At 41.7% G+C, this 16,520-nt stretch overlaps 1 protein-coding gene across 3 annotated transcripts; it reads left to right on the plus strand.

Annotated features, from left to right (window-relative positions):
* The first annotated feature begins 2,449 nt into the window (after positions 1-2,449).
* Positions 2,450-12,785, plus strand: LOC146261669 (membrane progestin receptor beta-like). 3 transcript variants are annotated; one of them, XM_084668166.1, is made up of 5 exons: positions 2,454-5,539; positions 5,942-6,250; positions 6,444-6,713; positions 6,838-7,053; positions 12,207-12,785. In XM_084668166.1, the coding sequence occupies exons 2-5, from the start codon at positions 6,044-6,046 to the stop codon at positions 12,585-12,587; spliced, it is 1,074 nt and encodes a 357-aa protein (XP_084524292.1). In that variant the 5' UTR covers positions 2,454-5,539; positions 5,942-6,043; the 3' UTR covers positions 12,588-12,785. The 3 variants fall into 3 exon arrangements, with proteins under 3 accessions (XP_084524293.1, XP_084524292.1, XP_084524291.1); XM_084668167.1 differs by having other exon boundaries at positions 2,450-6,343; XM_084668165.1 differs by having other exon boundaries at positions 2,454-6,250.
* Positions 12,786-16,520: the final 3,735 nt, after the last annotated feature.

The raw sequence follows: 16,520 nt of genomic DNA on the forward strand, positions 1-16,520 counted from the left end.
AGTCAATTAAAGTAAGTAAGACTTTATTTATATAGCAATTTTCATACAAGAATTGCAGCTCAAAGTGCTTTACATAAAATCAACAAAAACAATAATACAAGTTTCGATCTAACTAGCCGCACTCTATCTGCGGTCTCTTGAATCCGTCTTAGATCCGAGCTGCCACTTGCAGTTTCTAATACACAAACATGACAAGGGGGTAAACAGGACGGGAAGACATTTTCAGCATAACATGAGGAGATAGGAGAAAAAAAGGCAACCCCCAGACTATGCTCTTAGAGGAGTTCAGTTTGGGAACAGGCAAAAAACACCTTAGCACATACATTGTACAACATTACAGAACCACATGACTTGCAATGGGTAGGGGGGAAGGGTATGGACAAGCAGCATCTGGACCTGCAGCATCTGGACCTGCAGCCATACTAGGCACTGGTCACAGACCCGTCAGCCACACCGGGGGAACAAGCAGGTGCAGGCGTTGGATGGGGAAGGGGTGTGTAAGATTGTGCCTGGGTTGGCGCCTTCGCCTAGGCCACAATCAGTCAGATTCTCAGTTCGCAGATAGTATTGCCATGGAGACAGCCTTAATCAGGTCCCAGACAGAGACAACAATCCTCAGGTGTCTGTTGGAAGGGGGTAGGGAATGCAAGAGAAGTCTCGCTGCAGCGCTCTTCAGGGGAGTTGTCGTTCCAGCAAACGGCCTTGGCCAAGGCCTGTGCTGGTTAGGGTGCCGAAAGTAGATAAGATTGGGGTTGTTTGGTCGAGTAGCCGCATTTCAATTTGCACGTCTACTCCTTTTTCCACTAGTCTCCGTCGGTCCAAAAATGTTGGACAGCCTGTTACGGCTTTTTTCTTTACAGCTGTAGCCATTTCCTTAATTTTTCAATATGCCAGGGCAGAGCCTAATCCAATCTGCAAAAGCCTGTAATCGTGGTACAAATACGTAAATGTCTTCAATGTCCTCCACGGTCCTCCACTCCTCATTTACATTTGGATTTGTGTCTCAAAACCCATTGACACTTCCCTGCTGGATGACTGTGTTATGCTCCTCTCTTTCACCAACCGTCTCTGGAGGAGGGGATCCCTCACTCAACTGCTCCTCCCAAGGTTTCTTCCATTTTTTTGTCCTTCAGTGAGTTTTTCTGGGAGTTTTTCCTTTTCTTCCTTGAGGGTTTAGGTTGGTTGAGGGGCAGTTCTATGGGCGTATGTGAATCCCTCTTTGACATGCTTGGGTGTAAAAAGGGCTATACAAATATATTTTTATTTGATTTACTTGTAACTGGGAATACATGAGATTACACATTTCACAGTTCCACATGCAAAATTCACCTGCCATTAAAGGTCACATGACATGAAAACTTCACTTTAGGAGGTTATTTAACATTAATATGAGTTCCCCTAGCCTGCCTTTGGTCCCCCAGTGGTTAGAATTTTCAATAGGTGTAAACCAAGCCCTGGGTGTTCTTCTCCACCTTTGAGAAAATGGAGGCTCAAACGCTCTGTTTGAAAATCTGCTCCTTGTGACGTCACAAGGAGCCTCTGCACAACCAGTACCCTATCTTAATTTTATTTTTGCTGAAAATGCGCCGACACATCCTTTCAAAGTTTTGCATGTCTGCGCCAAACATTTCAGCCACCACTGTTTCCTTACCTTGAGCCAACACAAAGTTGGCCTTGCTGACCGTCTGAAATTAAATTCTGGATCAGTACTCCTTGGTCCAGCTACAAACCTCGGACAAGTAAGTCAACTAACGCTATATCATTTTGTTGCTTACTATATGGTTACCTAGCTTGCTACCCTTAGAATCTGGCTGTAACATTAGCTCTGCAGCTATCAGCTGAAGTACTGTTGCTAATGTAAAGGTAGATAGCATCAAGTATGTGTGTGAATACACATTCTGTAACGCAGTGTTGAACGCTTCGTTGTTATGTGGATAACGTTCTGCTGTTGGTGTTAAGGCGCACGCGATATCCGCAGTGTGCAGCTCTGCAAACCAGGGTTATCAGATGAGAATGGGCAAATTCGAGGCATCTTACAGCAACGGGTCTACAAGCCATTGTGATACATCCACTGTAAACATTAATGCATGGTGCCGCCTCTCTCCTCCTCATTTAGCATTTAAAGCTACAGACACAGAAACAGCGCATTCTGAGGAAAGCTCATTGTGGGACTACTCTTAGTGGATATAATTCTGCACCAAGGCTGAATTTCTGGAAAGAGACTTCAGATACAGTATTAGGGGACCACTAAGGCCTATATTAAAGCATCCAAAAACAGCATTTCATGTGACCTTTAAATGAGCATCTCACTGTATACAGCATCCATGCTCTGTTCAACAGGATCAGAATTGCAAATCGTTTTTTGTATTAATTATTTTCATAATGTCAGTGTAATTGACAATTCCGCACAAGCCTGTAAATAAAAAAATGGGGAGAGTACTACCAGTAGCTGCTATACATAATTCTCTGCATCCATTTCTGCGGTGTAGCGGGGTCTCGTTGTGTTAAATAAAAATACTTAATTTATCATAAAGTTCGGGGCACCACCCTAATATTGGTTTAGGACATTAGGTAATCCTATATTTAACATGTAATAATCAGTCTTATCTTTAGGAATGAATTTGTTCTGAGTGTAGAGCCAATCGTAACACCAGTGAACACGCACGTCAAAAAATCTTTAAAATGAATTTATTCAAGTAAGGTAAACAGATCTTATGAACAACTTAGATTATGAGTTTGATATGAGTTATTGGTTTCAGTGAACAGAATGAAATGGTCTAACTTAAAGAAAGACAGAAATGGTAAGTCAATGATTACATCCTTACAAATCATAAACGGAGCTCACGACAATGCCAAGTCGGGGAGGAAAGAGCGTTAGCCATAGTTACTTTGGATCATGGGATGATCAATGAGGCTGAGGGCGGTTTGAAGAATCGGAAGTGAAAGCGCAGCTGCCATGCCGGGTCATGTGGCTGAGTCTGCGGGACCTCAGTCAAGTCGCAATGATAATTGCGTTTTTGTTTCTTCTGTTGAAACGTCCAGATAGTGTCGCGATCACTATAAAGTTGAATCTCGGGAGAAACTTGGGGACGTCCTTTGGAACGCCAATCCCGATGGCGTTCATGCCATGGTTGGTTTCACTGAAGTCCAAGATTGATGGTCATCTCAGATATTTATACAGTTCAGAGTTTGAGGGAGGACCTGTCTGGGGTCAGACGTTGATTGGGGGAAGCTGGGTTGTCAACTCCCCACTCCTTCCTTCACACCTACCAAAGGTGTGATCTGGTCTTTGGCTGGTTCAAAAGATCATTCAAATATTGTTCAGGACATCTTAGTACAGTTACAAAATATAGTTGAATGATTGTTTTATTATGAGAGCTTTGTGTAGATACCAAGAATGACATGGTTATCTTTCAGGAAGAAGGAGTAGTTACTAGAATCAAGATTTCAGTGATCACAACATTAAAACAAAGTAACAAACATGACACAAATATCCCTCTCATAATTCTCCACCTTGTACTCTCGTGGTAAAGATAAAGTCTGAAGAACTTTCCTCAAAAGTTCTGATTAAGGTATGTTCTTTGTTCAACTGCCGTCAAAACAGATAGCAAATGGTTGCTGGAGACGTGTTATCTCAAAGAAGCCCTTTGAAGCTTGCAAGCTAGCAGGAGGGCTGAGATTGGGGAGGTCCCCCCCCAATTCTATGGTTCCTTTGCATCGGCGTTTGGTGGATAATCAGCATACTGAGGGTGTCACAAGGGCTGATTAGGTTTGTCTGATGTGATTGAATCACTCTTCGGGTGTGGCAAGATGTTGGCTCTGTGTGGTCTTGCTGACCTCACTACATCGGCAGCAGTAAATGTCTCTTTGTCATCTTAATCATCATCATCTTTTGATGAAAAGCATTCTGTTGGGGGAAACTGCTACTACAAGTTGAAATAGGCACCAATTGATATTTAGTTAGTATCATGTTGAATATTATTAATATAAAAACCAAGGTGACGTTGAGGTTACAATCACAAGCGTATATAACATAATCAAAATATGCATTACCTGTTCGTAGTATGTTTTTATATTTAATAAAACATTGAACATGTTATTTTAAGAAGTCCACCACTTTTTCTCCTGTAATATTAATGGACAGTGGGGTTGAATGTTCAATGTATGGACTGGCTATTGCATTCATATGTATGCATTGACTCGTCAGCAATTGTCTCCCACTCCAATTGTATACGCTGCTACAGCCGTGTTGCTTTTTTCTGGAATAAGTGCTCAGATTGACCATAAACACAAAATAAAACTGAGATCTGAAGTGTGGTGAATAACAATGTTATTTGTCGCCGCCTGCTGGCTGGAGTGTTTGTGGCGCTGTTTTCTGTGATGTGTGGAGGGGTACTGTAATCTCAAAGGATTTCTTTTCACTGTGTTATTTGAATGTCTGTATTTGCTTGTGGTGGTGGTGTTATGTGGTGGTGTTTTTGTTATTTCCCAGGGCTTACTGGGGGTAAGACTGAGTGGTCCAGAGGGTTGGGGTCTGGGTGTGGACCTGTCTTCTCTGCCCCTGGCTCTCTACCTTTCCTCCTCTCTCACCTACTTGCTCTGCAGTGCAGCAACACACCTACTCCACTCACACTCAGACTATGCACACTTATCCTTCCACTTCCTGGATTCTGTGGGCATGGCGGTCTACCAGTACGGCAGTGCCATGGTGCTCTATTTCTATAGCTCCACCCCCACTTGGCAACACAGTGGAGTAGCAGAGGTAGGTAGTGGGAGGCTGGATTGGAGGAGACGTTTTTTGTCGCCGGGTGCCATGGTGGATTATAGTATCGGAGCTCCATTGATGTTGGCTTTAAATAGTTCTCATGACGAGCTTAACTCAGAGTTGACGTACAAAATTCAAATCAGCTTTTCTGGAACCGAGCTTTCGGATTTTCCCATTTTAGACTAACTCAACTCAGTTGGGTTCAGGGTTAGGCTCAGAGTTTGTTAAACCCGCAACCTGGAATACCCTAATTACAAAGACATACACACACATTGAGGACAAACATTGCTGCACTTATAGAAGCAGCACACAGATAATGTTCTCCATTTTAAAATGTACCTTCACATTAGAAATGTTCATGAAGAGAACATGATCGTCTTTTTTTGAACAATGAAACTAGTCTTGCCCAAATGCTTTGTGAATATAATAGAAGATAATATTACAGAAAACCCTTATTTTCCAGTCAGATGTGTTGGTTAATCCCTCTCTCTGTTAGTAATGTAAAGAATGTCTTGTGACTGTCAACCATGGAATCCCACAGTTAATGTTTGAGTCACCAGAAAACATTCTCATAATTGTATTATGAGAAAAAGACTGTGGCACTGTGTGGAACAGACTGACTTTGTATGTTGGTTATGTAAAAAAAAAACACGGAAAGAGAGAAAACAGTTTTGCATGTGAGCTCTGCTGTTGGATATAAGACTGAAAAGGTGGCCAAATGGATTTAGAGAGAGTCAGTTAGACGGAGGGTGAGACGGAGGTAGAGACTATCAGGTAAGGTCCTGAATTGATTTTACTTTTTAAAGTGGGCTGGATTATACCACCCATTAGGGAAAGTGAGAATTGTTTTCACAAGTTCTGTTTTTAAGTTTTCAATGCTGTGAAAGTTGAGGCCAACTAGTTCTATGTTCACAATCAGTGGTTGTAAACATTTTGTGTTTGGATGTTTGTGCTGGAAACTTGATTGCTGGTATTTCGACTTTTGTGTGAAGAAGCATAAGATACACACAAACACAAACATATTTTGCTGACCATTAGAGAGTGGAACATCAGTTCTCAACAGTTTAGTTATTAGTTAAAGTCTGTACACCTGAGTTCTTTTGAGTTTACACATTGCTCACACATGCCTTATTTAAACATTGTTTATGTTTTGTTTCACACCTTTTATGTATGCAGATCCCACAGCCTTGTTTCCCCTTCTCTCATTCCTCCCTTTTCTTTCCCTTATTTTTTGCCCTCTCTGTCTCTTTCTTTCTCTTCCACCTCTCCACTCCCACTATGCCTCGTGTCACTTTCTTCTGCCCCACTGCTCCCTCCCTCAATCCCCTGGTTCTTCTCCCATCCTGTCTCACGCGTCTTCTCCCCTCCCTCCACCCCACCGTACCATACACTTCCATCCCTTCTCTGTTCTGGGAGCCTTACATTCTGTCTGGATACCGGCCCCCTGGCCTGCCCTGGAGTTACTACCTCCTCAGCCTCCTGCAGGTGCACAACGAAACAGTCAATGTATGGAGCCACCTGCTGGCTGGAGTGTTTGTGGCACTAAGGGTGGCGCTGTTTTCTGTGATGTGTGGAGGGGTACTGTAATCTCAAAGGATTTATTTTCACTGCGTTATTTGAATGTCTGTATTTGCTTGTGGTGGTGGTGTTATGTGTTGGTGTTTTTGTTATTTCCCAGGGCTTACTGGGGGTAAGACTGAGTGGTCCAGAGGGTTGGGGTCTGGGTGTGGACTTGTCTTCTCTACCCCTGGCTCTCTACCTTTTCTCCTCTCTCACCTACTTGCTCTGCAGTGCAGCAACACACCTACTCCACTCACACTCTGACTCTGCTCACTTATCCTTCCACTTCCTGGATTCTGTGGGCATGGCGGTCTACCAGTACGGCAGTGCCATGGTGCTCTATTTCTATAGCTCCACCCCCACTTGGCAACACAGTGGAGTAGCAGAGGTAGGTAGTGGGAGGCTGGATTGGAGGAGACGGGCATTTAGTCTTCAGTCTGGTTGCTTAATCCTTTCGTTCTCTGATCTCCTGTTCTCCCCTCCACATCCTATCTCTTATTTTTCTCTCCCAGGTCTTTCTCCCATCAGCAGCTCTGCTAGCATGGTTGTCATGTGCCTCATGTTGCTTTTCCAAGCTGCGTTACCTCTGCCCATACCCTCTTAGCCGCAAGCTATGCCAACTGGTGCCCACCGGCCTGGCTTACCTACTTGTATTCAGCCCCGTAGCCCATCGCATAGCAAACCAGCTCTGGGGATACACCATTGCACTTCCACTCCATTGCCTGCAGGTGGGATGTTATCCTTTCATTTTAAATATATTTTTTTGTTTTGCATATCTTCCACAGATGATTACAGTTTTTTCCAATTGATTAAACCCAAAAATGTCTACACTAACACACAGCTAGTGAAACCTTACAGTCAAGGAGCAAAACAGAAGCCCAGACCTGCACAACTATAAGCATATTCTCAGCCTTACACTATTTGCAAAATACTACATTCAGTGTTTTGCAAATAACTAAACACACTTTTCTACATTAGACACAGAAATGTAAAATCATGTCACTTAATTGTCTTTTTTATACACTGTCTGTTAAAATGCCACTCATGTGAACGAATGGATCAAACAAGGGCGTCAGGTGTAAAAGCACTCAAGTGCATAATTGTAAACATACCAATCATATAAGCACTACAAAAAGGCAACAAGTCAGTGTACCTGTCCTCATCAAAAATGGAAGGCAATGTTGCAGGAAGAGGAAGAGGGAGAGTGAGGATGAGAGGGGAAGCCTGTGGAGGAAGAGTGGTAGGGAGAGGTAGACCTGGAGGCAATTGAAGAATAAGAATAGGGCCAAATTTACAGTATCTAACAAACAACATTATTTGAACATGTTGTGAACCATGGGGCAACATTGAGAGAGGCTGGACAGAGAGTTCAGCCCAACCTCAGCAGATATACTGTTGCAACATTTTGACAAGTACAGTACAGTAAAATGTAGCCTACTATATGCACTACATCAGTACTTTTTGACCCACTTACTCCAGTCCATGATTGAAACAATTTACTGTATTTCATTTGCTGTATACTTTCATGTGTCTCCTCAAATGTATTTGCTGTGTTTACAGTATGCTTACTATGCAGTATTCAATTTGAAATATGTTCAGATTTTCTGCACAAAATGCAACCTTTACGTAGACAATATGGAGAAATATAGTCAATATTTTCATCAGTGTGCAGTACAGAGGCCTGTTCCATAAAGGCCGCTTAAAAAAGTTAGACTTAAAGTCCCAAACCTGACTTGCATTAGATTAATTAGTCAAGCGGGGCTAAAGCGGTTCCATAAAGGCCAATTCCAGCTCACGCACTCTTACTAATTCAAGTCAGATTTAAGTAGTCAAGCTAATTGCGCGTGCACCCTATTCTTAAGCAGCCCAAGAGGTAAAACATGGATCATACAATCCACCACAGCAAAAGCAATGGAATAACGTTCTCTTTAAATCGTGTACAATGACAGTTCCCTCATCAACCGCTTCATAAAAATAAAATGACACACCATGATTGACGTGAAAGGCTACGTAGGTCGAGGACCTTTTTAGACCTTTACAGACACCACATCTAAATTTTAGACATTACAAGCACATCTAAATTGACTTTTTTGACAGTTTAAAATAAATAGCCTACTTTTAATCAATACATTATCCAATAGCCTAACTTTTTAACATGGTTTTTGTGACTAAACATTTGAAATCACAAACTACCATAGCCACACATTTGACGGCTATGGTGTATAGCCTATATCAATGCAGTGTTCATCATTGTTTAATGCATTAGGCTAAATGTTGTAGCCTATGTAGGCTATTTAAGATGATTTTCTATAAAGGTAGCCTACATATTGAACTGATGAGATTAAGAAAATGAGAATGTCCGCGGTAAATCATGGGGTTTTCCCGTTGGGTCAGTGAGTGTTACAGGATCGTCTGGTTAAGCAAGAACACCCGGACCAGGCTAGTTTTGAAGCATCAGTTACCATAGTAACCGAGTTCAAACTACGTTGAGCTAGCTTTATGGAACCGAATGAACTAGAAATGAGTCAGCCTCACTGACATAAATCTGGCTTATTCTGTAAACTCGGTTTATGGAACAGGCCTCGGGTCTTGTGTGTTGTGTTTGGTCAACAACAAATCAAGCAGGTTATATCATTTACATTTATGCATTTAGCAGACGCTTTTATCCAAAGCGACTACCAAAAGAGAGCTTTACAAAAGTGCATAGGTCACCGATCATAACACCGAGATAGCCCTAAACATTGCGGGTAGCCAAAACATGAAACATATATTTTGAAAACTAAATCCACTGAAGTGCAGTGTCAGTGATGCCCATCTCAGAAAGTCTGGTGAGCAGGATTTGATGGTTAACCGTACCAAATGCTGCAGAAAGGTCCAGCAGCATGATGACGGATGACCTTGAAGACGCTCTGGCAGACTGGAGGGCAGTAGTGACTGAGAGGAGGGCGGAATGGGGTGTATTTATGTAAATTTCCACATTGCCTCAATATCTTTATGTCAATAAATCAAATATAATTTTGACTGATGGATTTTCAAACCTTGTTCACTCCCAAGATTACATCATTCTGAAGTACCGTGCGCAATTTCATGCAATTTTACCTTGAAATGTCAACCGTTTCATACCTTTTGTCCCAAAGCTGACCAAAGCTAATACTCTGTCCTTAGTAACAGAGGATAGAGAGGCTGACTTGTAAACTTATGCTCATGAGTTCAAATCCACATTCAGCCTATTGTTGTTGGCCAAACATGGAGTAGTTTTGCTCTCTTGTCCAACTCTTGATCTTCTACAATGTACATTTTTATAATATTTTGCCATTTTGACAAGACCATTACTGCACACTGATGAAAATATGTACTGTACTCTTCACATTGTCTACATAAAGGTTGCATTTTGTGCACGGGCTCCCCCTCTCCCTCTTCCTGCAACATTGCCTTCCATTTTTGGTGAGGACAGGTACACTGACTTGTTGCCTTTTTATAGTGCTTACATGATTAATATGTTTACAATTGTGCTTGTACACCTGATATCCATGTTTTGATCCATTCGTTCACATGTGTGGCATTTTACAAGGCAGTGTCTAAAAAAGGAAATTAAGTGACATAATCTTACATTTCTGTCTTATGTAGAAAAGTGTGTTTAGTGGTTTGCAAAACACTGTGTGTAGTATTTTGCTAATAGTGTGAAGCTGAGAATGTGCTTATAGTTGTGCAGATCTAAGCTGCTGTTTTGCTCCTTGAGTGTCAGGTTTCACTAACTGTGTGTTATTTGAAATTCTCGTGTCTAAGCAATCGGAAAAAACTGTACACTTGACGCCCGTGCTTCATCCATGCATTCACGTGTGTGGCATTTTGGAAGGCAGTGTCTTGAAAAGGCAATTAAGTGACATCATCTTATATTTCTGTGTTAATGTAGAAAAGTGTGTTTAGTGATTTGCAAAAGACTGTGTGTAGTAGGGCTGCACGATTAATGTAATTTTAATCACGATCACGATTTCAGCTTCCCACGATCAAATTCGCGTGATCGCGATGATTTAAAATGCGTCATTCCGTTCATAGAACGCTCCGAATCAAAGCTTTTTTTTTGCAAAGCCAATCTAGCGCTCCGTAAACCAATAGGTCCGTTCGACATCGGCTGTGGCTGCATAAAACGACCAGAGAGAGTTGCGGCTTGCTGTCGTGGAGGAGTTATAAACGGCTTTAAAATTTGTCATTTTATGTATCGGGCTATGGTAAACTCTTTCTCCAATCTGCAGGCTGCAGCCGGCTGCGGCGCTGCGTGGAGTCGAATACACCTAATGTCCGTCCACGTGCCTCCATGAGCCAGTCAATTGTTCCCTGCACCATACAGCTCAATTTCTAGATGTAACCTAGACCAGCGGTCCCCAACCCCCGGGCCGCGGACCGGTACCGGTCCGTGGGTCATTTGGTACCGGTCCGCAGAGAAAGAATAAATAATTACATTATTTCAGTAAAAAAAAACTTTAAATATTTGTTTTTGTGTTGCGTCTTATTTTGAAGGCATGTTTAAATGTTACCATAGCGACCAGAGAGTGTTTGGGGCAGAGCGGGGCAGAGCCGCAGAGACATGGACATAATAAGGGCAGAGAGGATTCATGTTATGTTGTTGGCACGATGTTACGAGGCCGCTGCTAATAAAGTTGCATAAGAGTACACAGTGGATTCACGTTTATTATTGTATTTAGAAAATGCCACCGTCTGTATGCCGGTCTTATCATTTTATTTTATGTATTTATGCGCCACGCCTTAAAGGCCGGTCCGTGAAAATATTGCAACATTAAACCGGTCCGTGGCGCAAAAAAGGTTGGGGACCGCTGACCTTGACGGTTACAGACAGAGTAACGTGAGAAATTCTGCAACAGATAGAAGTCGGTCATAAGGCTGCTATCTTAACAAAGAAAACAAAAAAAACTACATGTGACCTGCCTTCGCTAATTCCTAAAGAGTTATTTTAGATACAGTATAAGTTTAGATAGCTTGCAAATACAGAGGATAGCCTACCGAAGTTGAGTTAGCCAATGTCGTTAGCGATGCTAGCTAACGTTTGCTAGCTGCATAACTTTTAACTGGGTCTTGCAGCGCTGCTTGATTTACTGAAATTATTCTGAAATGTTATGTTCTACTAGCCATTAACCTATTTGAGCTTGGCACAGTTTTCCAAAGCCGTAGTGTAACTGTGTCGACACAGTAAATAATTCCTCTTTCAAGTAATAAGCCCCGTTCAATTGTTGAGCATTAAATTAGCTGCAAGGTCTGTAGAGATCTTGGGACTATGCCACTCGAGCAAACACAGATCTGTGTTTTGCTCATGCAGAATTCGGTTAAATAAAATCAGTAAAATAAACGTAATGAGTGGAACAAAAGATGAAGTAACGTGGCATTTTATTTTCTGTGAGTTTTAACTTGTCCAGTGGGGCACACATTTCTCTTCCACTTGCCATACAAAAAAATCCACTTGTCCCGGACAAGCCTTAATGGTGAGACCTGCCGTATTTGTTTTTTATTGATTATATATTATGAGTTTTATACACATCCATTATGCAAGTACAATGTATTGTGACAATAAAATTTGATTAGGTTATAATCAACAAATAATCGTGATAATTAATCGTGATCTCAATATTGATCAAAATAATCGTGATTATCATTTTGGCCTTAATCGTGCAGCCCTAGTGTGTAGTATTTTGCAAATAGTGTGCGGTTGAGAATGTGCTTATAGTTGTGCAGATCTGGGCTGCTGTTTTGCTCCTTAAGTGTCAGGTTTCACTAACGGTGTGTTATTTGAAAATGTTGTGTCTAATCAATTTGAAAAACTGTAACCATTTGATACTTGACCCCTGAAAACACTTCTTCCTACCACCAGGGGATGCTGTTTCTCTTGGCAGCCTTCTTCTTCTCCTTCCCTGTCCCAGAGTGTTGCTTTCCCGGGCACTGTGATATCATTGGTCACGCCCATCAGATCTTTCACCTGCTGCTGTGTTTCAGCACACTGGTCCAACAGGAGGCAGTGTTGGAGGACTTCCTGTCGCGGCGGGCGTCCCTGGTGAAGGAGCATGGGGAGTGGTATCTTTTAGTGGCAGGGGTGTCCTTCCCTTTGCTGGTGCTGCTTTGTTCAATGACTGCCATCGCTATGAGAACACAAGCTCAAACACACCTGATGCTGAGAAGAGGTAGAGGAGGAGGAGAAGATGATCATGAAAGAGGGACAGGGGCACGCATGAGACAGATGAGGATGGATGAATAGAGGAGGAGGGTGGAGATAGAGGAGAATTTTCTTTAATGAATAGCAAAAACAGAAATAGTTCTCTGTTTATAATTTGTTATTTAAAACAACTACACTCACTGAAACAGTAGCTTAAACATTGACTTTCTAAACATAAAATACTTATCACAAATCAAATATACAATGTCATAATAAATGGTAATTACAATTGTAAATTTACCTCAACATAGTTTTCTATTTCTTGATACTATAATGAGAGTGTATATCATCAAAGACGTCATTATATAAGTTGTTTTATTTTTGTTTCCAAAAATGTTTTCCATACACAATGTCATTTCAATTTGGTCTTGTCGATCACACCATGTTTTTCAAATAACACTGGATGTTATTCCCTCACAGTGCAATTTGGTGCATTATACAATGTAGCCTACCTATTATGTGTGAACAAGAACTGATAGTTGATTTAAAAATTTTGCAAACATACAGAAGATGTTCATTTTAGAGTAATAGGTTATTTATAACCAATAAATATCAATTATATACTGGTGTTCAGCCCCGTAGCCCATCGCATAACAAACCAGCTCTGGGAATAGACCTTTGCACTTCCACTCCATTGCATACAGGTGGGATATTTCATTTAACCCTTGTGTTCTCCTCGGGTCATTCTGACCCATCAGTCATTGTGACCCACCTTCGTTTGCGACAATTTTACCGCATACAAAAACAAAGTGAAGCATTTTCTTTTAACCGTTGGGCTGTCTCAGACCCCCCACATTGCGAAGGTTAAAAGAAAATTATTTTTATTTGCCTTTGTATTGGGTAAAATTGGGTAAACACAACGATGGTTCGTTATGAACCTTTTGGTCATGTGACTCGAAGGCAGCACAAGGGTTAAAAAATATTTTTTGGTTTAGCATCTGATCTTCCACAGATGATTAACCCGTTAATTAGTAGCGTCACGTATATGTGATCGTTCGAAAGTGGGCCCCACAGAGTACCGTCACACATATGTGATTCTGAACATTCCAACCGACTATTTTCCGATAAACAAAAACTATATGACAAACGCTATAGTATGGCTTCAAAATTTACAATTAGTAGGCTAACAAGTAACACTAGCAGGTAGTAGCATTGCTACGAGTATTATGCTAGGTTGCTAGGTAACGGAAGCTAACTAAAGCTAGCTAGCTTTCGTTTTGAAAAAATAACTCACTCTGGTGGCAGCGTCGGTAACATTTAGAACTCACTAATCCAAAGGTTAAATTAGCAAGGGGGTTTAGCACATTTGCAAGGGACTGTATTCACGTCACATTCTCATTTGGGGCTGAGCACCCCTTAAGGTCTGATCCTAGAATCGCCAATTTGTAGGGTGTGCTTGCGTCGGTTGCAGATGGGTCCATTTTTTTTCCTGACACTTACAACTGTTATACAACGACCCACCACATAAGCTTGAGTTTAAATTCATTTAATGTGACATTACGCATGTACATGCAAGTCTTAGCTAAATGACTTAAATGTATGATGCACTTTTCGATCAGTCCTTCCCCGACATCACGACACAATACTTGCTGAGTATAACAGCGCAAACAGACAGGGATACAGTAACAACGCTAGTGCTAAATAAGTATTTAGCTGCTCGGCTCCATGACGCCGGGTAAGAAGGGCTTGTGAAATTGCTCACCAAAAGAACGAAGGGGAATCCACTTTTCTGGCAGATTAAGACATGTTCGTAGGAACCTAGCGAAAAATAGCCTAAACTTTCCACTACTTTTAGCTAGGTTTATAGTACGGTGGCCCACGGGTGCACACCACAGCAACATTAGCGAAGCAAACAAAAGTTGAAAACACAAAAACATTAACACACAACACAACGACATTAACAAAAACGAAACATTTATAAAAACGCTACATTTCAAAAACAATCTACTACTTACAACACAACAGCATTGGTTCACACCACCAACATCAGCCGAGAACACCGCAACATTAGCCGAGAACACAACAGCATTAGCCGAGAACACCGCAGCTTTAGCACAAAACACAACTACATTTGCAGAAACGCTGCATTTCAAGTTCACACCAAATTGTTCTCCAGACCACTAGGGGCAGTGCATGCAAAGTGAGGTGTTTTACCTATTGTTGTAAAATCAAGTGAAGTAAATTAACTCTACAGGACCACGCTTACATACCTCTTGAAGGTTTGCTATCATAGGCTGTGTCTACTACCACACACTTTCAGAGTACACTGCAATACAGTGCACTGCAGTCCGTTGCCGATAAGTGCTGTCTGAAATGGAACACTTGCGTTAAACACTTGGCGGAAGTGACGGACGGAAATCTGCTTGCGACACCTGCAAAACCTGCCAAAATGAACGCGCTTCTCCACCCCAAGTGGAAAAAGCTGCCAAAAGGGCTCCTCCTCTTCCGCTACGTAGCCAAGATAGCGCCCGTTTAGGGTGAGTAGTGTCCATTGTTGTACACAGTTTTTTTTGACCGTTTGCAGTGCACCATCCGGGTACTTTCAGTGCACTGAATTCTGCTGGTTTTGTGAGTGAAGCGCCCTAAGCTCTGAAAGTCAGTGCTCAAAGTGCACAAGTGCACGGTAGTAGACACAGCTATAGAGTTAATATAACTAGAGTGAGCTACTTTTGTCTTCCAAGATGGCGTCCCCATTCATTTGTATGAAAAGTGCTCAGTGGCGCAGTGAGGTAGGCGAGAGCGCGAAACTGGACGCGGCCATATTTCCTCTTCCGGTCTAGCTTTAAACAGTGGCTCTTTTTTTCCCTAGCTCCGAGACCTCGTGCACGCTTGCAACTAGCTGTACACGTCACACTTTGCGACAACCAGTCGCGAGCATAGATTTATATGGTTACAGGCGTGTGGGCATTGCAGTTGCAGAATCTATGGGCAGAATGGGGTACAAGTTCGATAAGAATCAGACACATGATGCAAACTTAACGGAAATGTATTCTGTCACTGTATAGTATTCCTTTCACTTGTTTTTTAGAAATAGGCTACAGGGCTAAATAAAGGCTATTCTAGATGGAACTCATCACATATGCTTTTTTTCTTTGTGATATGAGTATGATTTCCAACGCATTGTATCGGATGAAATAAACTGTTAACATGAACATCTCTGTCGTTGTTCTCGAAAGGCAAAGAAAGTTATTTTGGTAACCAAAATCTTCCATAATGCAGACTTACCAAGCTTACTGTCAACTTTATATTCAAACAAAATGCCTCGAATTTCACATCAGTGTCGAAATGTGACCTGTGTTTTATATGTTCAACCTAGAAAACCAAAAGTCTATTAATGGATAATAACGTGATCTAACAAGACGTGTTAATAATGTAATAAATAAAAGCTTGAGAAGTGTGTTTAAAATATACTTTATTGAATATTTGCCTTTGAAAGGGGCATATTCATAGAACCATATAGGCTACAAGACGTTTCCATCAGATGTAAGTGGGGGTGAAACATAGTCACTGAGGACCTTCATTGTCCCACAAAAGCAGTCTGGCTTGATGACACGATCAAAAAAAGAATAATGAGTGTGTTTAACAAAAGCTTCTGAAGGCAGCGAGCGTATTTATATACTTGCAGGCAAGTTTTATTGACGTAGGCAAATAAATGGGTTGCTAGTTTACCCATTTCGGATTTGTTTCAAACTTAACAAAAATCAGGAAAAAAATTTAATGAAAAATATTGGGGGAGATAGTTTAGTAAATGTTGACTGGAGTTAATTGAATAAAAACGACCGGAAGACACAGGAACCTAACCGTAAATGCAATACCACCTACATCCACCGGGGCCGTTGCTTCAAGCCGAGGGGCGTGGGGTGGGGGCTTGGTTCTCACTGAGGAAGGGGGCGCAGCGTTGCTGGCTTGCCGGTGTTACAAGCCAACTGGTTTTCAAGCCAACAGGTTTCCATGCGCGTTCTGTGTTCCCTTCAC

Source organism: Hypomesus nipponensis, chromosome 12 (assembly GCF_054491055.1).
Source record: "Hypomesus nipponensis isolate SF chromosome 12, ASM5449105v1, whole genome shotgun sequence".
NCBI classification, from domain to species: Eukaryota; Metazoa; Chordata; class Actinopteri; order Osmeriformes; family Osmeridae; genus Hypomesus; species Hypomesus nipponensis.